Raw genomic sequence first — 19,470 nt, 5'->3', positions numbered from 1 at the left:
ACATGGGATGGCAAAAGAACATGTTTGAAATTTATGCCTTTGTTCCAGACTCAACAATTCCAATGCAGTCCTGGCCGACCTCCCACCCTTCGTAAGCTTCAACTCATCCAAAACTCTGCTGCCCGACTCTTAACTCGAACCAAGCCCCATTCATCCATCACCTGCTGTGGTCGCTGACCTACATTGGCTCCTGGTCCGGCAACAGCTGAAATTTAAAATTCTTATCCTCGAGTTGAAATCCCTCCATGGCCTCAAGGTGTCCAAAGAGGTAGGTTTGAAATGAGCTTCTTAAAAGGAGGAGAGATAGAGAGGCGGAGAGGTTTAGGGAGAGAATTCCAGAGCTTAGGGCCTTGGCAGCTGAAGGTATGGCCGCCAAGGTGGGGGAAATAAAAATCAGGGATGTAAAAGAGACCAGAACTGGAGGAATACAGATGTTTTGAAGGGCTGGAGGTGGTTACAGAGATAAGGAGGGGCGAGGCCATGGAAATTCCATCTTAAATGATGTTATAGACCCTACTTCAAGAGCCAGATGATTGAATATTCCACTCTCCAAACAATCTGTGTGAAATCTTTTCTAACTTTTCTCTTCTGAATCCGTGCCCGGTTAATACAAATTCTCCAACCACCAGAAACAATCTTTATTTGCCCTCTCAAAAATCTGTCATGATTTTGAAAGCCTCTATTGGATCCCTATTTAAATTACAGCCAGGCTGTTCAGGGGTGATGACAGGAAGCACTTCTTCACACAAAGGCTAGTGGAAATCTGGAACTCTCTCCCCCAAAAAGCTGTTGAAGCTGATCGGCAGTCAACTGAAAATTTCAGAGGCAAGAGAGCTATCCACTGATCCACAGCTAGTCTACATATGTATTTACCGCAAGATGCATATATACAAATCAACTCATCATGAAGGTGTATTAGAAAATTATAAAACAGCTTTAATTTAGAGCAATTAGCAGAATACTTGACTTCCTTTTCAGCCGCCTCAACAATCCTGCAATAAGAAAAATAGCAGTAAAACCAAAATTAACAACATTTTAAAACAGTGGGGATAAAAATGAGCTTCCAGAGCATCTTAAATATAGAAGTTAATATTACATACATGAACATTGCTCTTCTGGCTACAGAGCTTATATCAAAACCACATCATGGCTTGACAGTTCACTGACGAAATTGGTCAGCGATATCACAGATCGGATTCCAGAGTGAAAAGTGTATGATATCGGTAAAGGGTATGAGGTCCACAAAGTAAGTACAAACCAGTTACTTTCTTGCACGTCAGTTAGCAACTTTAAGAACTCACTTTTGAAGTCTGCAGGAAGCCAGTTGCCTTCGCAAGTTTGTGAAATGTAAAAACGAGCGTTTGCTCCATTCCATCAAAAGTATGAGCTTTTGCGTGATGTTTTATTTCTCTGACCAAGTGAGCTCTGCGTAGAGCCTGAGTTCCTTAGTTGTCCACTATAAACACAGGGTTACTTCCACAGTCCCAGGCAGAGATCAAACCATGCTCACATTATCCAAGACCTTTCTTTCCTTCCAACCTTGCTTTACTTCTGATGTGGGACAGTAGAAGGATTCGCATTTAAGCTTCTTAAACCATTTCTCCTCAAAGTCAGAGCCTGACTCGATGGCAACACAGGTCAGTGAAGATGAATTGGGAAAAGTTACAGACCTTTCAGTCTCTGCACCATTTTTAAACCTGTCTGGCAACAGGTCCTCCTCCATCGCCTGAGAGAGAGGAAAGGCAATCTTAATATAAACATTAAAAAAAGCAAACTATGGTATTTATAATACAAATTTCATAGAAACACACAGCACAGGAGGTCATTCGGTCCAGCATGCCTGTGCTGGCTCTTTGTAAGAGCTATTTAATTAGTCCCACTCCCCTGCTCTTTCCCCATAGCCCTGCAAATTTTCCTTTTTAAAGTATTTATCCCACCATGGCGGATGGTGAAATTTGAATTCAATTAATAAATAAATCTGGAATTAGGAAGCTAGTCTAATGGCAACCATGAAACCATTGTCGATTTTTGTAAAAACCGATCTGGTTCACTAATTCCCTTTAGGGAAGGAAATCTGCTGCCCTTACCTGGTCTGGCCTACATGTGACTCCAGACCCACAGTAATGTGGTTGACTCTTAACTGCCCTCTGAAATGGCCACTCAGTTCAAGGGCAAATAGGGATGGGCAATAAATGCTGGCCTAGCCAGCGACACCCACATCCCATGAATGAATTAAAAAAGAAATCACTCGAACCCCCTTGTAATAAAGGCTAACATACCGTTTGCCTTCCTAATTGCTTCCTTTATTTGTATTATTAGCTGCCACTGGGTAAAGCCCATGTTGGTGCAGGGATAGAGGTCTGCTTGGTGCATGTGTCAAATCTCTGTCACAGCCTCTCGCTACTGAGGTGCGGCCTCTTGATGAAGCGCCTCTTAGGCAAATTGATCTATGATCGCTTCCAATAATGTATGGGGTTTGGAGGGTCTTTAATGGTGTGGTAATCACACTTACTGGATATTATTCTTTTCCCTTACATCCTCCAGGAAGCATAAACGGTGGGATTCCTGGAGATTCCCATATTGCCACCTAAACCACCAAATGGAAATAAATCAGTGCAAACTGCTTAGAAATGTTTCCGGGGGCAAATATAAAATACACTGTCCCAAAGTATGTTTCAAAATTAGGCTGTCCAGCTCCAATGTAAATCTGCACTCCTTTTGTACTTCTATATAAGCTGCACTACAGTTTTCAATGAGCTTATATTTGCATTGAGCATATTTCCAGGGAAAAACTCTGGAGGTACAAACATGCTGCCCCCAAGCAGCTAATTCTAATATTACAGCAAGCAGCTCACTGGTTTTCGGTGAGATGGTTGGGTCCTGAAGCAGGTAGTGAACGATGGTATTGCTCACTGCCTATAGCTCTGACTGCCAACGGTGATGTTACATCACTAACCACTGGCGTGAAGCAGCAGAGGTCTTCCTGAAGATGTTTCGAATTAAAGGTCATTTTGTTTTTTTTTAAATGAAAATCCTTTGGAAAAGTTAAATGAAATACTTCCAGCACAAATAGAACGGGCAGAACCATGGATAATGACGGAGCTGCACCAACTGATCCGCAGCATACAATAAACCATTTTACTTAAGAAACAGTTCAAACAAATTCCTATGCATGTTGTCTTGTGCAGTTCAAGCTTGCAGCTTTGCTAAAATGAACCACACTGTTTGCTAACACACTGGGCTCATTTCCAAATGCTCTGGCTTGTAATAGACCAAATTACATACATATGTGTCGGGGCCAGTAGAGTTTGATATAGTCTAAAAGAAACTGTACATTTTGTTCTTCTAGCCTGAGCTTTAAACTATCCAACAGAGAGAAAAAAAACCACACCAAATGCACACAACATATCTTTGAGTATCTTATCCTACAGAGTTGTTAAATGGACTCTAACAAAAATAAATTTAAAAATATAGTTGGAAAATAGAAATATCGATTGTGATAGTTTCCACAAAATCAAAAACAGATTTGCATTCATAAACCAGCTCATTGCATCTCTCAGAAACATCTCAAAGTGCTTCACATACTATGACTTACTTTCAACTGCAAAGACTCTTGTTATCTCAGCCAAGTTGCACACTGCAAGATCCCACAAACAGCAAATAAGATAAACGACTAGTTAATCTGATGATAGAGGGAGAAACGCCGGTCAAGAGAACTCTCTTCTCTACTTTGAAATAGCATTACGGGATCCTTAATGTACATCTGAACAAGCAGAAAAGTCCCATCCAAAGGACGGCACCATTAATAGTACAGCATTCCCTCAGGATAACACTGAAATGTCAGCCCCCAGTTAGTTGCTTTATCTCAGAGTGGGACTCACACCCACCACCTTCTGACCCAGGAGGCAAGCGCATCATGAGCGGAGTTAAGCTGAGGGTTCAACGTTGTGCAGAAGTCTACAAACCTTTTGCAATCTTTCCAAATGGTGGGCTAACAGCTGGTCACTGTAACTCAACTGGCTGTTTGTAAAGGAGTTTTAATGATTAGTGAAGCTCCCATATCTGGCTACAAGAACCTTAGCTCTAGGGTCATTGAGTTCCGAAGAAGGGTCACTGACCCGAAACGTTAACTCTGCTTCTCTTTCCACAGATGCTGCCAGACCTGCTGAGTGATTCCAGCATTTCTTGTTTTTGTTTCAGAATTTATTACCCTGGTTGTCCTGAGTTTTTATGTAGCTGACTGGCTTGCTCGGTCACTTCAGACAGCAGATGATGTGGGGCAGCAGGTTCCTTAGTGAACCAATCTTCATGGTCACTTTTACCAGCTTTTCATTTCCAGATTTTTAAAATTCAAATGGTAGGACTTGAACCCACAATCCCTGGATTATTAGTCTAGTAACATAAGCACTATGCTATCACACTCCCATCTACCCACCATAGTTTGGTAACCTGGACAAATAAGCTGTCAGATGTTCATGTGATTCGTTCGGTGCCAGCTGCACTTGTTTGACAAAATTTGTTCAAAACTGCTTACTAAAATGTGACAGACTAGCAAACTCACAAAGAGGTAAAATTCCTCCCGTCAAAAGTTTTACCAGAAAAGTGTCAGTGCAAGTACAAAATTGGATCCCAATGAGTCTAAGAGTGGGACTCTGACGCCGTGTTACACCCTCAGATGATGGTATTTTTAGGCCCATTGCCTCAACCAGCTAACCTTATTTTGAGGTGAGTTTGAAGTCGATGGTTGTAGCCAACCCATCCCTTGACTTCGCAGATACTGCAATCAAAACTAGGTGCTTTAACTGCTCATAAATCAAAAAGAAATACTTAGCCAACATTACTGTACTGTTCCGGAATTAGTACTGAACCAACTGAAACATATGATCGAAAAAGACTTGGAAACACGATAAACTCTCCATATATGGTATTAAAAACATATAACACTTTGGGTTCACATGCCACTGCATATCTGCCATCACTCGTAGGAGTATATTACTGTATTTCAACAGGACAATGACATCAATATTGCAAAATACTCTCTCAAATTGATACTACAAGTAAACAATTAAAAGAAAAATAGAAATGCTTATCTAATTAAGAAACGTGTAGTTTAATCGAACATCACAGCACAGGAGGCCATTCAGCCCATCGTGCCGGTGGCCACTCTTTGAAAGAGCTATCTAATTAGACCCATTCCCCCGGCTCCTTCCCTGTAACTTTGCAAATTTTTCCTTTTCAAGTATTTATCCAATTCCCTTTTGAAAGTTACTATTGAATCTGCTTCTAACGGCCTTTCAGGCAGCGCATTCCAGATCACAACAACTCTCTGAGTTTAAAAGTTCTCATCTTCCCCCTGGCCTTTTTGCCAATTATCTTAAATCTGTCTCCTCTGGTTACCGACCCTGCTGCCACTGGAAAAAGTTTCTCCTTGTCTACTGTATCAAAACTCATAATTTTGAACGCCTCTATTAAATCTCCCCTTAACCTTCTCCGCTCTAAGGAGAACAATCCCACCTTCTCCAGTCTCCACATAACCCTCAAGCCTGGTATAATTCCAGTAAATCTCCTCTGCCCCGTCTCCAAGGCCTTGACATCCTTCCTTAAGTGTGGCGCCCAGAATTGGACACAGTACTCTAGCTGAGGCCTAACCAGTGTTTTATAAAAATTTACATCACTGCCTTGCTTTTGTGCTCTATACAAAAGGTTAACTGAACTGTTCAATAGCTCTTAATATTTGCAATACCTGCTTGTATATCGCACCATATCAAGTTATGCACAAGTGAGATGCTATAATATGAAGATAGGAAGCTTGGTATTCTGCAGCAATAGCCAACTTCATTCAGTTTCTGAAATCAGTGCAGTATCCTGGTCTCAGCATGCTATGTAAACATATGTCCTAGTGCCTGTGTAAAACTACCCAGTGTAAGTCTGCCCTGCACAACTCTGGACTTGTATTCTTGTATGTCTCAAAGTACTGATCTGGGCTTACAGTTTTTCTCAAAAGTATTTCACACATTGGATGTACGACAGACGTGCAGTAACTTGTTTTTAAGTAAGAAGAGTTCCACAACAACTTGCATTTATACAGTGCCTTTAACATTGTGAAATGTCCCCAGACCTTTCACAGGAGCTGTTATCAGACATAATCTGACACTGAGTCACATAAGGTGACCAAAAGTTTGGTCAAAGAGGTAGGTTTTAAGGAGCATCTGAAAGGAGGAGAGAGAGATGGGGAAGTTTAGGGAAGGAATTCCAGAGCTTAGTTCACACATCTGAGGTTTATAAATAAAAAACTGCAGTCATATGACCTGTACAAATGCTGGACAGAAAAATTTACACATCTTACTCACACAGTGTATAGAAATATAAATTCAAGCAACTAATAGATCCAGCTACCTCACTTAGTGCATTCAGAGCCTCATCCCGCAGTTCCAGGTTGCTCAGTTGCTGCCTGATCTCCTCTTGGACAGTCAGGTTCCTCTCCAGGACAAAGGAGGCCTGCTGAGGCTTCACCATCTGCAACAGAAGTCTAAACACAGATGAATTTCACTGGTTAATCTTTCCTATTGCAAAGAAACCTGCATCGTGTAGTATATAATATGCAAAATGCACAGTCCAATCTCATTGGTGCCAAACAGAATTCGTCTCAGAATGGCCAGAATTGGGCTTTGTCTTCGATCCCCGCCACAAACTCCGTTCCCTAGCCACCAACTCCATCCTTCTCCCTGGCAACCATCTTGAGGCTGAACCAGACCACTCGCAACGTGGGTGTTATTATTTGACTCCAAGACAAGCTTCGGGCCATATATCCGTGACGTCATTAAGGTCACCTATTTCCACCTCCATAATATCGCCCAACTCCTCAGCTCAACTGCTGCCTAAACCCTCATTCATGCCTATGTTACCTCCAGATAGAGGCCTGCTACCCGACCCGAACCCGGCATTCGGGCTCGGGTCGGACACGTTCTATCACAGGTAAGTGGCTCCAATATTAATTTAATTTTTGGACTAGAAAGGTGGTTTTGTTACATTTATTTTAAGCTTGTGTAGATCAGCAACAAAGTGAAAAACTGAAGGTAAGTTAACTGATGGCTGGGTCAGGTCGGGCGCTAGAAAAAATGGAAGGACTCGGGCTGGATGTGGTTCTGTCGGACTCGGGTCGGGTTTTTATTTTTGCAGACCCGAGCAGGCCTTTACCTCCAGACTTGACTATTCCAACGCACTCCTCACCAGTCTCCCACATTCTACCCTCCACAAACTTGAAGTCATCCAAAACGCTTCTGCCCATGTCCAAACTCACACCAGGTCCTGTTCACCCATCACCTCTGTGCTCACTGACCTACTCTGGCTCCCAGTTAAGCAACACAGTAATTTTTAAATTCTCATCTTTGTTTTCAAATCCTTCCATGGCCTCTCCCCTCCTTATTTCTGTAATCTCTTCCAGCCCCACAACCCTCTTGCACATCCCCGATTTTCATCGCTCCACCATTGACAGTCGTGCCTTCATCTGCCGAGGCCCTAAGTCTGGAATTCCCTCCCTAAACCTCTCCATCTCTCACCCCCCCTTTAAAACATTCCTTAAAATCTACTTCTTTGACCAAGCTTTGAGTCATCTGCCCTAATAGTTCCTTACGTAGCTTGGTGTCAAATTTTGTTTCAGATGTTCTGCTACGTTACGGTGCTATATAATTACAAGTTGTTGTTGTTGTCTCTGTACTTCCATCGATGAAGCTGAAACTCAGTTTAATTATTGAGGTGATATGCAAATACACAAACAGAAAAACCTACAATCAGAGACAGAAACTTCACAATATGTTACCTTAAAAGTAACTTAATTTAGTACAGAATGTCTTTGCATACAAAGTCAGAATACTCCTGAAGATTTCTGCCTCCAACCTGGCACTTGTCAGCTTACAGTATCCAATACACACAACACTGTTACAACCTCCAGGTCACAATATTGTTTTTCTAGATATTGGGCAGTAACTGTGCTCTCTGGAATGCAGGGAGCATTTCTAGATGAGACAGAGTAATTTTCTCACCACCTGTCGTTTCGTGCTCAACCTGAGTGAGCATGGCACTGGGGGGGGGTGGTCTCTGCTAGGGGTTCCTCTCAACTCCACAGTTGGGTATGGAGAACAGCATGAAGGAGAGGCTAATAGACTTGGAAAGGGAATGAGTTACCAATGATAGACTATTTCTATGCATACCAAAAATTATTTTTGAAAATAAGTGAGAGAAAATGCAAGAGAGAAAAAAAAAAAGAGTAACAGGACAAGGAGAGAGAAAAAGGGCAAAAAGCAAAGAAAGTTATAGTATGCACATAAACTGGAAAACTTGCAGAAGAATAATATGTTGACGACGCACACCGATATTAATATGCAAATCAGCCAGCAGATTCGGGGATTAAGAGATATGTCGGGAGTTGCAAATCTCTAGAACTTGCTGGTCAATTTAAGCCATCCCACCTACTGCTTCACACAAACGGCCTCTCGCCCTTAGCCTCCCCGTTACTTTTAAAAACCTGTTGGATTTTCACATTAAACTCACCCCAGAAAATTAAACCTGGAACTTAACAGCATAAGTACCTTTTCTAATAGCATGACAATTGTTAATACAATGCAATCAAGCTGGCCCAGAAAAGGAACAATTTATATTGTTGTTAAAAGTGTCAACTGTAAAAGTTTTACATATTTTTCTTTCTGAATGTATCGCTCAATTCAATTTTTCTTTCACTCTATTTCTCTATCTGGACCTGATTTGACTCTAATTCACCCTATTCCCTTCTCCATCACTCCTCTCTTCACTGAGGTCCCAGATGCTCCATTGCCCTTGCCACGCTGTTATCAGCTCATGCTCCTGGCAAGTTACAGCGTAACATTTTTCCGAGCTGAAGGATGCAGGAAAGGGTCTAACAGCGTACACTGCACGACCTAGCCCAGTGGCACAGATAAATGACGTGCCCTATTCATGTGTTACATGTATACCTTGCTCTTACAAAGGAGAAACATGCAAACAGCCACAGATCACTCAGCTCCTGCCCACTTTTGCAATCGATTTCTCTGCCTTTGCCAACAGCTGAATAGAAAGAGGAAACATTTCCTGTTCCAGAAGGTTGCTTTCTACTGCTTGCAATTGTTGGGTCAGAGTTCTCTTCCTTGGTTGCACTCCTGGGGAAGATTGTCTGCCTTTTACTACCCATTTGCACAGAAGGATCTTTGCTTGATTGCTGAGGCTGTGCACAGCCAGCTTTGATTTTAGATGTTTCTGTCTCTACAGCTGTCTTTTTTGACATTCTGAGGCACTGCCCATCCTTGTAGGCTGGGACTGTTGACACTGTCGTAGAAGATAAGGCTTGAGCTATACCCAAGTAAGAATCAGCTAGTTTCTTCCAGTACCACGGGTTGAGAGGGTGCAAGGAAACTAATTGTTGCAAACAGCAAAGCTCTCGGGACAAATTTCCAGCATTCCGATAGATCAGAATATCAAGGTTAAGAACTGTGGTGAGGTGGTCTGTGTTGGTTACCTCAGATCTCTAGTAAACAGAATAAAAACAACAGTGAGTAGGAATAACGAAAAATCTAAACTCTTAATATACATGAAAATAAACAAGAACCTAACCACAAGTGACTGGCACTTAATTTTGCAGTGTGTTAGTGTTCATCGTGCATGCAACACAATATCACACAGTCATGCAGCATAGAAGGAGGCCACTCGTCCCATCGTGCCTGTGCCAGCTCTTTGAAAGAGCTATCCAATTAGTTCCATTGCCTTTGCGCTTTCCCCATAGCCCTGCAAATGTTTCCTTTTCAAGCAATTATCACATATTTCGTCGAGCTGCATTTCTAAATATTATAAAGGTTTCAGCTTTTTTAAACTTTATACTTTTGCTTCCTTTTAGTGGCTTAATGTCATGCACTATTTTCCAGTTGAGGTAGGATCTATAAGTATCAGCTCAGTGAGTAGTACTCTCGCCTCTGAGTCAGAAGGTTGTGGGTTCTTCAGGACTTGTGCACAAAAACCTAGGCTGACACTCCACTGCAGTACCTAGAGTACTGTTGCAATGTAGAAAACATGGCAGCTGATTTGTGCACAGCACGCTCCCACAAACAGCAATCTGATCATGAAGAGATCATGTGCTTTTGTAACGTTGGTTGAGGGATAAAGGTTGGCCGGGACACTGGAAGAACTCCCCTGTTCTTCTTCAAAATAATGCCATAGGGTCTTCGATGTCCACCTGACAGGACAGACTTGGCCTCAGTTTAACGTCTCATCTGAAAGACAGCAGCTCCAACAGTGCAACACTCCCTCGGTACTGCACTGGAGTGTCGGCCTGGATTACATGCTCAAGTCTTGGAGTGGGACTTAAACCCTGACTTAAGCGAGACCCACTGAGCCACAGCTGACATTTCAATACTTTGCAATATGAGCACAGTATTTTTTTTAATTACAATTTAGCTTCACAGCACCGTGCAATTTAATTTTCTACTGCCGCTGTTAAGACTAACCAGCTTTTGCTCTATATCCAAAGCTTCTTCAGCTCTGCCAAGAAGGCACAGACATCGAGCTCGGGCCTCCTGTAGGTCTCTTCTGAGAGCAATATTTGTCTCCGGAACAAGGGCCAGACTGCTGGAGTATTCACACCATGCTTTCTGGGAAAGAAAAAGTACGGTACAGTATACATTATACAGTATTTTGTGATCAAGTGGCCATTTACAATTATATATCATTTAGACTAATACTAAAATCTAGCACAGCCAAAAAATTTCTTAAAAAAGAAACTACAAGTCCTCTGCAAACAAAGTGTGCATTCTTTTTCCGCCGTTTAAAACTTTATAGACAATGCGGCACAGACTTTGTTCTGACAATGGAAGCGAGATTAGTGCAGTTTCTACGTCTTTTAAATTCACTTTATTGAAAGAACAAACAAAGCACCATAGACTTTTGAACAAATGTTAAGTAGTATTAAAATATTACAGACAGGAAATGGTCTTCCCTTGGTCACAGCAAACACTCCAGGTTTCTACATACCTGATAATCCCGATGCTTGAATGCCAGATCTCCCCGAAACTTCAGTGCGGTCAGTTTCTCCACATCATCAGCTGTGCAGATTTCATCCCAAAACCACTGCAAGTCATCAGAGGCAATAAACATTAAAATCGACGTAGGACTTCATTTATAAAAAATTGACTGCAGAGTTGCGGATTCAAGCCAATTTTGTGACATGGGAATTACTGCCAACTTTTCACACCAGCCAGCCCACTTTCAGGGAGGGTTTATTTTTAAGACACCCAAAAATGTAGTAAGATAGCCTAGTATAATTTCTGTACACAGAGGGCAGTCAACAGAAAGTCAACAGCAAGGAAGTTATGCTAAACTGTTATAAAGTGTTCAGCACCATTCGTGACTCCTCAGATACTGAAGCAGTCTGTGTAGAAATGCAGCAAGACCTGGACAATATCCAGGCTTAGGCTGGTAAGTGGCAAGTAACATTCGCGCCACACAAGTGCCAGGCAATGACCATCTCCAACAAGAGAGAATCTAACCATCTCCCCGTGACATTCAACGGCATTACCATCGCAGAATCCCCCACTATCAACATCCTAGGGGCTACCATTGACCAGAAACTGAACTGGAGTAGCCATATAAATACCGTGGCTACAAGAGCAGGTCAGAGGCTAGGAACCCTGCAGCGAGTAACTCACCTCCTGACTCCCCAAAGCCTGTCCACCATCTACAAGGCCCAAGTCAGGATGGGTGCAGCTCCAACAACACTCAAGAAGCTCGACACCATCCAGGACAAAGCAGCCCACTTGATTGGCACCCCATCTACAAACATTCACTCCCTCCACCACCGACGCACTGTGGCAGCAGTGTGTACCATCTACAAGATGCACTGCAGCAACGCACCAAGGCTCCTTAGACAGCACCTTCCAAACCCGCGACCTCTACCAACTAGAAGGACAAGGGCAGCAAATACATGGGAACACCACCACCTGCAAGTTCCCCTCCAAGTCACACACCATCCTGACTTGGAACTATATCGCTGTTCCTTCACTGTCACCGGGTCAAAATCCTGGAACTCCCTTCCTAACAGCACTGTGGGTATACCTACCCCAAATGGACTGCAGCAGCTCAAGGCGGCAGCTCATCATCACCTTCTCAAGGGCAATTAGGGATGGACAATAAATGCTGGCCTGGCCAGTGACGCCCACATCCCATGAATGAATTTTTAAAAAATTACTGGTTAGGACTCAGTTAGACTATTGTGTCCAATTCTGAGCACCACACTTCAGAAAGAATGTCAAGGCCTTGGAGAGGTTACAGAGGAGATACACTGGAATGGTCAACAGGCATGCAGGACTTCAATTATGTAGAGAGACTGGAGAAGATGTGATTGTTCTCCTTAGCGCATAGAAGGCTAAGGCAAGATTTAATAGAGGTGTTCAAAATTATTGACAGTTTTGATAAGGAGTAACTAAGGAAAAACCGGTTTCCACTGGCAGGAGAGTCAGCAACCAGAGGGCACAGATATAAGGTAATTGGCAAATGAACCAGAGGAGGGGAGATGAGGAGAATTTATTTTTACGCAGTGAGTTGTTGTGATCTGGAATGCCCTGTCTGAAAGGGCGGTGGAAGCAGATTCAGTCGTAACTTTGAAAAGTGAATTGGATAAATCCTTGAAAAGGAGAAATCTACAGGGCTATGGGGTAAGAGCAGGAGAGCGGAACCAATTGGATAGAGCATTCAAAGAGCCAGCACAGGCTAAATGGGTTGAATTTTTTTTTATTCATTCATGGGATGTGGGCGTCGCTGGCCAGGCCAGCATTTATTGCCCATCCCTAATTGCCCTTGAGAAGGTGGTGGTGAGCTGCCTTCTTGAACTGCTGCAGTCCATGTGGGGTAGGTATACCCACAGTGCTGTTAGGAAGGGAGTTCCAGGATTTTGACCCAGCGACAGTGAAGGAACGGCGATATAGTTCCAAGTCAGGATGCTGTGTGACTTGGAGGGGAACTTGCAGGTGGTGGTGTTCCCATGTATTTGCTGCCCTTGTCCTTCTAGGTGGTAGAGGTCACGGGTTTGGAAGGTGCTGTTTAAGGAGTCTTGGTGCATTGCTGCATTGCATCTTGTAGATGGTGCACACTGCTGCCACTGTGCGTCGGTGGTGGAGGGAGTGACTGTTTGTAGATGGGGTGCCAATCAAGCGGGCTGCTTTGTCCTGGATGGTGTCAAGCTTCTTGAGTGTTGTTGGAGTTGCACCCATCCAGGCAAGTGGAGAGTATTCCATCACACTCCTGACTTGTGCCTTGTAGATGGTGGACAGGCTTTGGGGAGTCAGGAGGTGAGTTACTCGCCGCAGGATTCCTAGATTCTGACTGCTCTTGTAGCCATGGTATTTATATGGCTACTCCAGTTCAGTTTCTGGTCAATGGCAGCCCTTAGGATGTTGATAGTGGAGGATTCAGCGATGGTAATGCTATTGAATGTCAAGGGGAGATGGTTAGATTCTCTCTTGTTGGAGATGGTCATTGCCTGGCACTTGTGTGGTGCAAATGTTACTTGAATAGCCCCTTTCTGTGTGTATAAGTCTATAAACAGCTGGAATAGTGGCTGAGGTTGGGACACTGGGCTTATTTAGGTAACAACTACAGTAGAAACCATGGTAGATTTGGTATTGTGAAGGCATGGGATCAAATGGACCTTCTTCATTCAAATCCATCCATCTCCAGAAAAACACCAGTAATTTTTAAAAAATTACTGATTGTCAATTCAAGTCCAATACTGCTTACTGTTAGATAGGAACTATACATTTGAATAGAATAGTACCACATAATAGACTAATGAATAAGGTCAGAGAATGCCGAGTCAGGAGACAAGTGGCAGAATGGATTGCTAGCTGGCTGCAAGACAGAAAGCGGAGAGTGAGAGTAAAGGGTAGTTATTCAGAGTGGCAGAAGGTGGGAAATGGTGTTCTACAAGGATCAGTGCTGGAACCACTGCTGCTCACAATTTACATTAATTTAGACTTTGGAATCAAAACACAATTTCTAAATTTGCAGATAACACGAAATTGAGGATATAGTCAATACTGAAGAGGACTGCAAGAAATGACAGAAGGACAGTAATAAACTTGCAGAATGGGCAAATAATTGACAAGTAAATTTCAACATAGATGTATGTGAGGTATTACATTTGGCAAGAAAAATAAGGAGATTGCATATTACTTAGAAAATAAGAATCTATATCGGGAAGAGGAGCAAAGGGGTCTGGGAGTACAAATACACAAACCACTCGAAGTAGTGACAACGGTTAACAAGGCCATTTAAAAAAACTAACCAAACACTTGGCTTTATATCTAGAGGAATAGAACTGAAAAGTAAAAAAGTTATGCTAAACTATATCAAACCTTTGTCAGGCCACATCTGGAGTACGGTGTACAGTTCTGGTTGCCATATTATAAAATGGATATAGAGGCACTGGAGAAGATTTACAAAGATGATACCAGTAACACAAGGTTATACCTATCAGGAAAGAATAAACAGGCTGGAGCACTTCTCTCTTGAAAAAGCTGAGGGGCGCCCTAACAGGTCTTTAAAATTTATGAAAGGTCTTGATGGAATAGACAGAGAGAGAGTTTTGGGGAAGAGCAAAATTAGAGGCCATCAGTATAAGATTCAGAAGAAACCTCTGTACCCAGAGAGTGGTGAAAATGTGGAACTCATTACCGCATGGAGTGGTTGAGGCGAATACGACAGATGCATTTGAGGGGAAGCTAGACAAACACATGAGGGAGAAAAGAATAGAAGGATTACGCTAATGAAGTTTGATAAGGAAGGGTGCATAAATCCCAGCATGGACTGGTTAGGCTGAATGGCCTCTGCTGTACATTTTACCCATTGAGCCACATCTGAGACTGACTGATGCTGAAGATTAGCCCCAGGATGGTTCAGAAGAATTGGGGAATGCCATTATTACTTGCAGTAGCATCTGTTTGAGTGACTGTAAGATCTGGTCCATGACTCACATCCCAGCCCCCAAAGTTAAAGCCCAGGCTAACCTTGTTTCCAGTCGGATCACAATCTGTGTAACCCTCACTGCATAAACTCACTTTAGGCAACACATCCATGAAACTTAAAACCTCTCACCCCGGACTCGCAGAATTTCGCTTTGTAAGATCCGAGCTTTACCCCCGGTGCCGTCTGTCTCTCCCGAAACGCTTCAAAGACAGAATCATCAAACTCACAGCCCAAATCCGCCATTTTCCTCACCAACTTGCCCCACTGCACCGATCAACTAGTTCCCTCCGGAGCGCGACAGAGCAGCACAACGGTTCCACGTCCTTCCTCCCCTCTGCACAAAGCCAAGCCAACAAGAATACAGCCTCCTGATTAATTAAATTGTTGATATGAGTTTATAGGCTATGCCAAACCCTAGAGACTCCAGCAATTAAAGACTGTATCAGTTTGGCTGACAGACTTCTGAGCACATCTCTGGCTGACACACTCAGTGGCAGCACTGAGGGAGTGCTGTACTGTCAGGGGCATTAAATCCCAGGCCCCCTCTCTCAGGTGGTAGAACAAGATACTGCAATATAATTTCACAGCAAGGGAGTTCTCCCCGGTGTCCTGGTGAATATTCATCCCTGATCCTTTTTTCTTGTTATAAATGCAAAGTCACTTGCTCTCATCCTTATTTGATTTGAAATTAGTTTATCTTGAATCACAGCTAGTCCTCGTTTATTCATGCTGCCCCTGAATCAGCTTTAATACTAGATGTGACAGTGAGGGAACACAAGTCTGCAGTTGCCTCAGCTTCCTTACATTAAATATGGAGACCCTTGTGGGAAAGTCAGGTTTTAAGTAACGTCTTAAAGGAGGGAAAGATAGAGAGACTGAGGGGTTTAGGGAGGGAATTCCAGAACTTAGGGCCTTGGCAGCTGAAGGCAAGCTGCCAATAGAGGGGCAAAGGAAATGGGGAATGCGCAAGAGGCCAGAAATGCAGGAATGCAAAGGGGTTGGAGGGTTGTACGGCTGCAGGAGGTTGGAGAGGTAAAGCAATAGAGGGATTTCAACACAGGTCAGACTCCCTTTCTGATCTCAACTTGTCCTCTTTCTGATCTCAACTTGTCCTCTTTCTCTGCCTTTAATGACTCTAATTCCGATGTTCTGCGCTCATGTATGGGATCTTTACAGACTTCCAGAAGACATTTGGTTAGGTTTCACACAAGAGATTGTTAGCAAAGGTTAACATGGAATTGGAGTTAACCTTGTGACATGGGTTGGTAATTGGTTGCAAGGTTGGAAACAGAGTAGGGGTAAAGGAAATAAGTTATTTGGGGCAGTGTTGAATATTAGTGTCATGGAATGGAATAGCTGTAGATTGAATCCCATTCCTTTCGGATGCTAGTCCGAGCCAAATTGAGAGGAGGGGGTCACAAAGCAGATGCTCCATCACCTTCCAGCATGAGTAAGGGAGCATCACATCTGGAGATCTCTAGTGCTGCCCTGGGGAAGAGCTCCAGGGGTACTGCCATCTACCTTACTGTAAGCCAGGTCAAGTGCACAAAGTTGTGATGAAAATATAAAACAAAAAAGAGAAATATAATTATAAATGAGAATGAGAATTATACACTTCTTACATTTTTTTCTTCAGGGAATCCCAGTAGTGATCTGTCGCAGTCACTGGGAATCCCCGCTGTGACCCCTCAATCACTGGGAATCCCCTCAGTGACTTGCATATGCCCCATTTCTATCGCTCCACCATTGGTAACCATGCCTTCAGCTGCCAGGACCCTAAGCTCTGGAATTCCCTCCCTAAAACTCTCTTTTCTCCTTCAAGATGTTCCTTAAAAGAGACTGGAGACTGGAGTAATATCGCCTTGAGTTGCAGTGTCAAATTTTGTTTGATTACGTTCCTGTGACATGCCATGTGACATTTTACTATGTTAAAGGTGCTACCTAAATCTAAGTTGTTGTTGCTGTTGTGTCAAGAGACTTCCACTGGACTGATAACTAATCTGATATAGCCAGATCAAGCCCGTGATTGCCTCCAATCCTGGAGCAGATTGAGTCCTTTCCTGATCTTCTGTGCCCACTTATGGGAACTTATATTGACTTCTAGAATGCATTGAATAAGATTTTGCACAGGAAATAATTAGCAAAGGTGAGCATGGAATCGAAGGTAACCTTGTGATGTGTGTTGGTAACTGGTCGGAAGGTAGGAGACAGAGAACAGCGATAAAGGGAATGTACTCTGATGGTGTTCCCCAGGGATCTGTACTGGGGCCTCAGCTGTCAACTTATATTAATGACTTGAATGAAGGAATAGAGTGTTGTATATCCAAGTTTGCAGATGACACTGTTTGGAGGCACAGTAAATTGTGCAGATGAGAGGAAAAAATTGCAGAGGGACAAAGATAGACTAATGAATAGGCTAAACTATGGCAGATGGAGTTCGATGTGGAGCAGTGCAAGGATCCCAGAAAGATAATTGGAATATTTTTTTAATGGTGAGAGACTGGGAGCTGTGCAGGAGCAAAGGTATTTAGGTGTTCATTTGCATAAATTACTGAAAGCTAATGCACAGGTATAAAAACTAATCAAGAAGGCTAATGGAATGTTCTCTTGTATTTCAAGAGGGTTGGGATAGAAAGGGTAGCGGACATCTGGAACATGCTCTTCCAAAAGGCTGTGGATGCTGCGGGTCAACTGAAGTCTTCAAGATGGAGATTGACAGATTTTTGTCAGGCAAGGTTATCAAGAGACAAAGCAAAGGCAGATAGATTGATTGGAGGTACAGGTCGCAGATGACAAAAATTGGTGTTGTCGTAGATAATGAGGAGGAAAGCCTTAGATTACAGGACGATACAGATGGGCTGTGAAGATGGGCAGAGCTATGGCAAATGGAATTTAATCCTGAGAAGTGTTAGGTAATGCATTTTGGGAGGACTAACGGGGCAAGGGATTATACAATGGGTGGTAGGACCCTAGGAAGTACAGAGGGTCAGAGGGATCTTGGTGTACTTGTCCATAGATCACTGAAGGCAGCAGCACAGGTAGATAAGGTGGTTAGGAAGGCATGTGGAATACTTGCCTTTATTAGCCGAGGCATAGAATATAAGAGCAGGGAGGTTATGATGGAGCTGTATAAAACGCTAGTTCGGCCACAGCTGGAGTACTGTGTACAGTTCTGGTCATCACACTATAGGAAGGATGTGATTGTACTGGAGAGGGTGCAGAGGCGATTCACCAGGATGTTGCCTGGGCTGGAGCAGTTCAGCTATGAAGAGAAACTGGATAGGCTAGGGTTGTTTTACTTTGAGCAGAGAAGGCTGAGGGTGGACCTGATTGAGGTATACAAAATTATGAGGAGCATAGATAGGGTAGATAGGAAGAAACCTTTTCCCTTAGTGGAGGGGTCAATAACCAGGGGGCATAGATTTAAGGTAAGGGGCAGGAGGTTTAGAGGGAATTTGAGGAAAATGTTTTTCACCCAGAGAGTGGTTGGAATCTGGAACACACTGCCTGAAGGGGTGGTAGAGGCAGGAACCCTCACGTTTGAGTAATATTTAGATGAGCACGTGAAACGCCATAGCACACAAGGCTACAGGCCAAGTGCTGGAAAATGGGATTAGGATAGGTGCTTGATGGCCGGCATGGGCATGATGGACCGAAGGGCCTGTTTCTGCGCTGTATAACTCTGAGATTAGTCAATATCTCATAGAATGATAGAAAAGGCTCAAGAGGCTGAATGGCCTGAAACCTGTTCCTACAAAATGCTCATATGTTTCCATTACTGGTACTAGCTTTTTATTCTAGATTTACTTAATTAACTGAATTTAAATTCCCCAGGTGCTGTGATGGGATTTGAACTCATGTCTCCAGATTAGTCCAGGATTCTGGATTACTAGTCCAGTAACATAACTACTCTGCTACCTTTCCTACTTGAGGCTCACAGCTGCATTTTTTTGTTGCTAACAGATTATATAGGTTTTCAACATATTTACTTTTGTTATTAACTGGTAACGATGCAACTTCTGATATCATGTAAAGATTAGAGAATCTCAAACAGTTTTGGCAGTTGGCATCAGAGAAAGGCTCTTAGCTTTACTGGGCAGGAAATAAATAGATCACAATAAAACAGGTAAAGCTAATGGATCAGAGAATACAGTTTCACAGAGAGAGTAATGACTGTTGCAGGTAAAGCTAATGGATCAGAGAATACAGTTTCACAGAGAGAGTAATGACTGTGCTTGCTTCTATCCCAGATCCCACCTAACTAGCTTTGGATGAAGTGCATGTCAAGTTCAAACATTTCCCGTTTACTGTGCAATAGGGACCAGTGAAAATTCATGGGCATACAGGAAAAATTTGGTTTAAACAGGTGGTAACATCAACTTAATCTTGCTTTTCAGTCTTTAATGTTTGTTGCAGAACAGAAAGTAAAATTAAATCCAACAACTCTATAAA

General features: G+C 42.9%; 1 protein-coding gene across 2 annotated transcripts; it reads right to left on the bottom strand.

Moving 5' to 3' along the window:
- Window positions 1-907: 907 nt before the first annotated feature.
- On the bottom strand, window positions 908-15,284 carry zgc:101716 (uncharacterized protein LOC492784 homolog). Of its 2 annotated transcripts, none has more exons than XM_068032544.1 (6): window positions 15,148-15,284; window positions 11,032-11,127; window positions 10,509-10,652; window positions 8,988-9,535; window positions 6,397-6,529; window positions 908-1,726 (listed from the first exon to the last, which is right to left on the bottom strand). In XM_068032544.1, exons 1-6 carry the CDS (start codon window positions 15,259-15,261, stop codon window positions 1,496-1,498), a joined length of 1,266 nt encoding a protein of 421 aa, XP_067888645.1. In that variant the 5' UTR covers window positions 15,262-15,284; the 3' UTR covers window positions 908-1,495. The 2 variants fall into 2 exon arrangements, with proteins under 2 accessions (XP_067888645.1, XP_067888646.1); XM_068032545.1 differs by having other exon boundaries at window positions 15,111-15,186.
- Window positions 15,285-19,470: the final 4,186 nt, after the last annotated feature.

Source organism: Heterodontus francisci, chromosome 5 (assembly GCF_036365525.1).
Source record: "Heterodontus francisci isolate sHetFra1 chromosome 5, sHetFra1.hap1, whole genome shotgun sequence".
NCBI lineage: Eukaryota > Metazoa > Chordata > Chondrichthyes > Heterodontiformes > Heterodontidae > Heterodontus > Heterodontus francisci.
Note: the sequence above shows the minus strand (reverse complement) of the source record. Positions and strands in the feature narration are given on the sequence as shown.

What these genes read in the sequence shown, in the direction of transcription:
- zgc:101716 (XM_068032544.1), bottom strand. Translation starts at nt 15,261, where the DNA reads ATGGCGGATTTGGGCTGTGAGTTTGATGATTCTGTCTTTGAAGCGTTT. An exon ending in CGAAATTCTGCGAGTCCGGG is followed by an intron (nt 11,128 to 15,147) that starts GTGAGAGGTTTT and finishes GATGACTTGCAG; the next exon opens with TGGTTTTGGGATGAAATCTG. An exon ending in TGGATATAGAGCAAAAGCTG is followed by an intron (nt 9,536 to 10,508) that starts GTTAGTCTTAAC and finishes TCTGTTTACTAG; the next exon opens with AGATCTGAGGTAACCAACAC.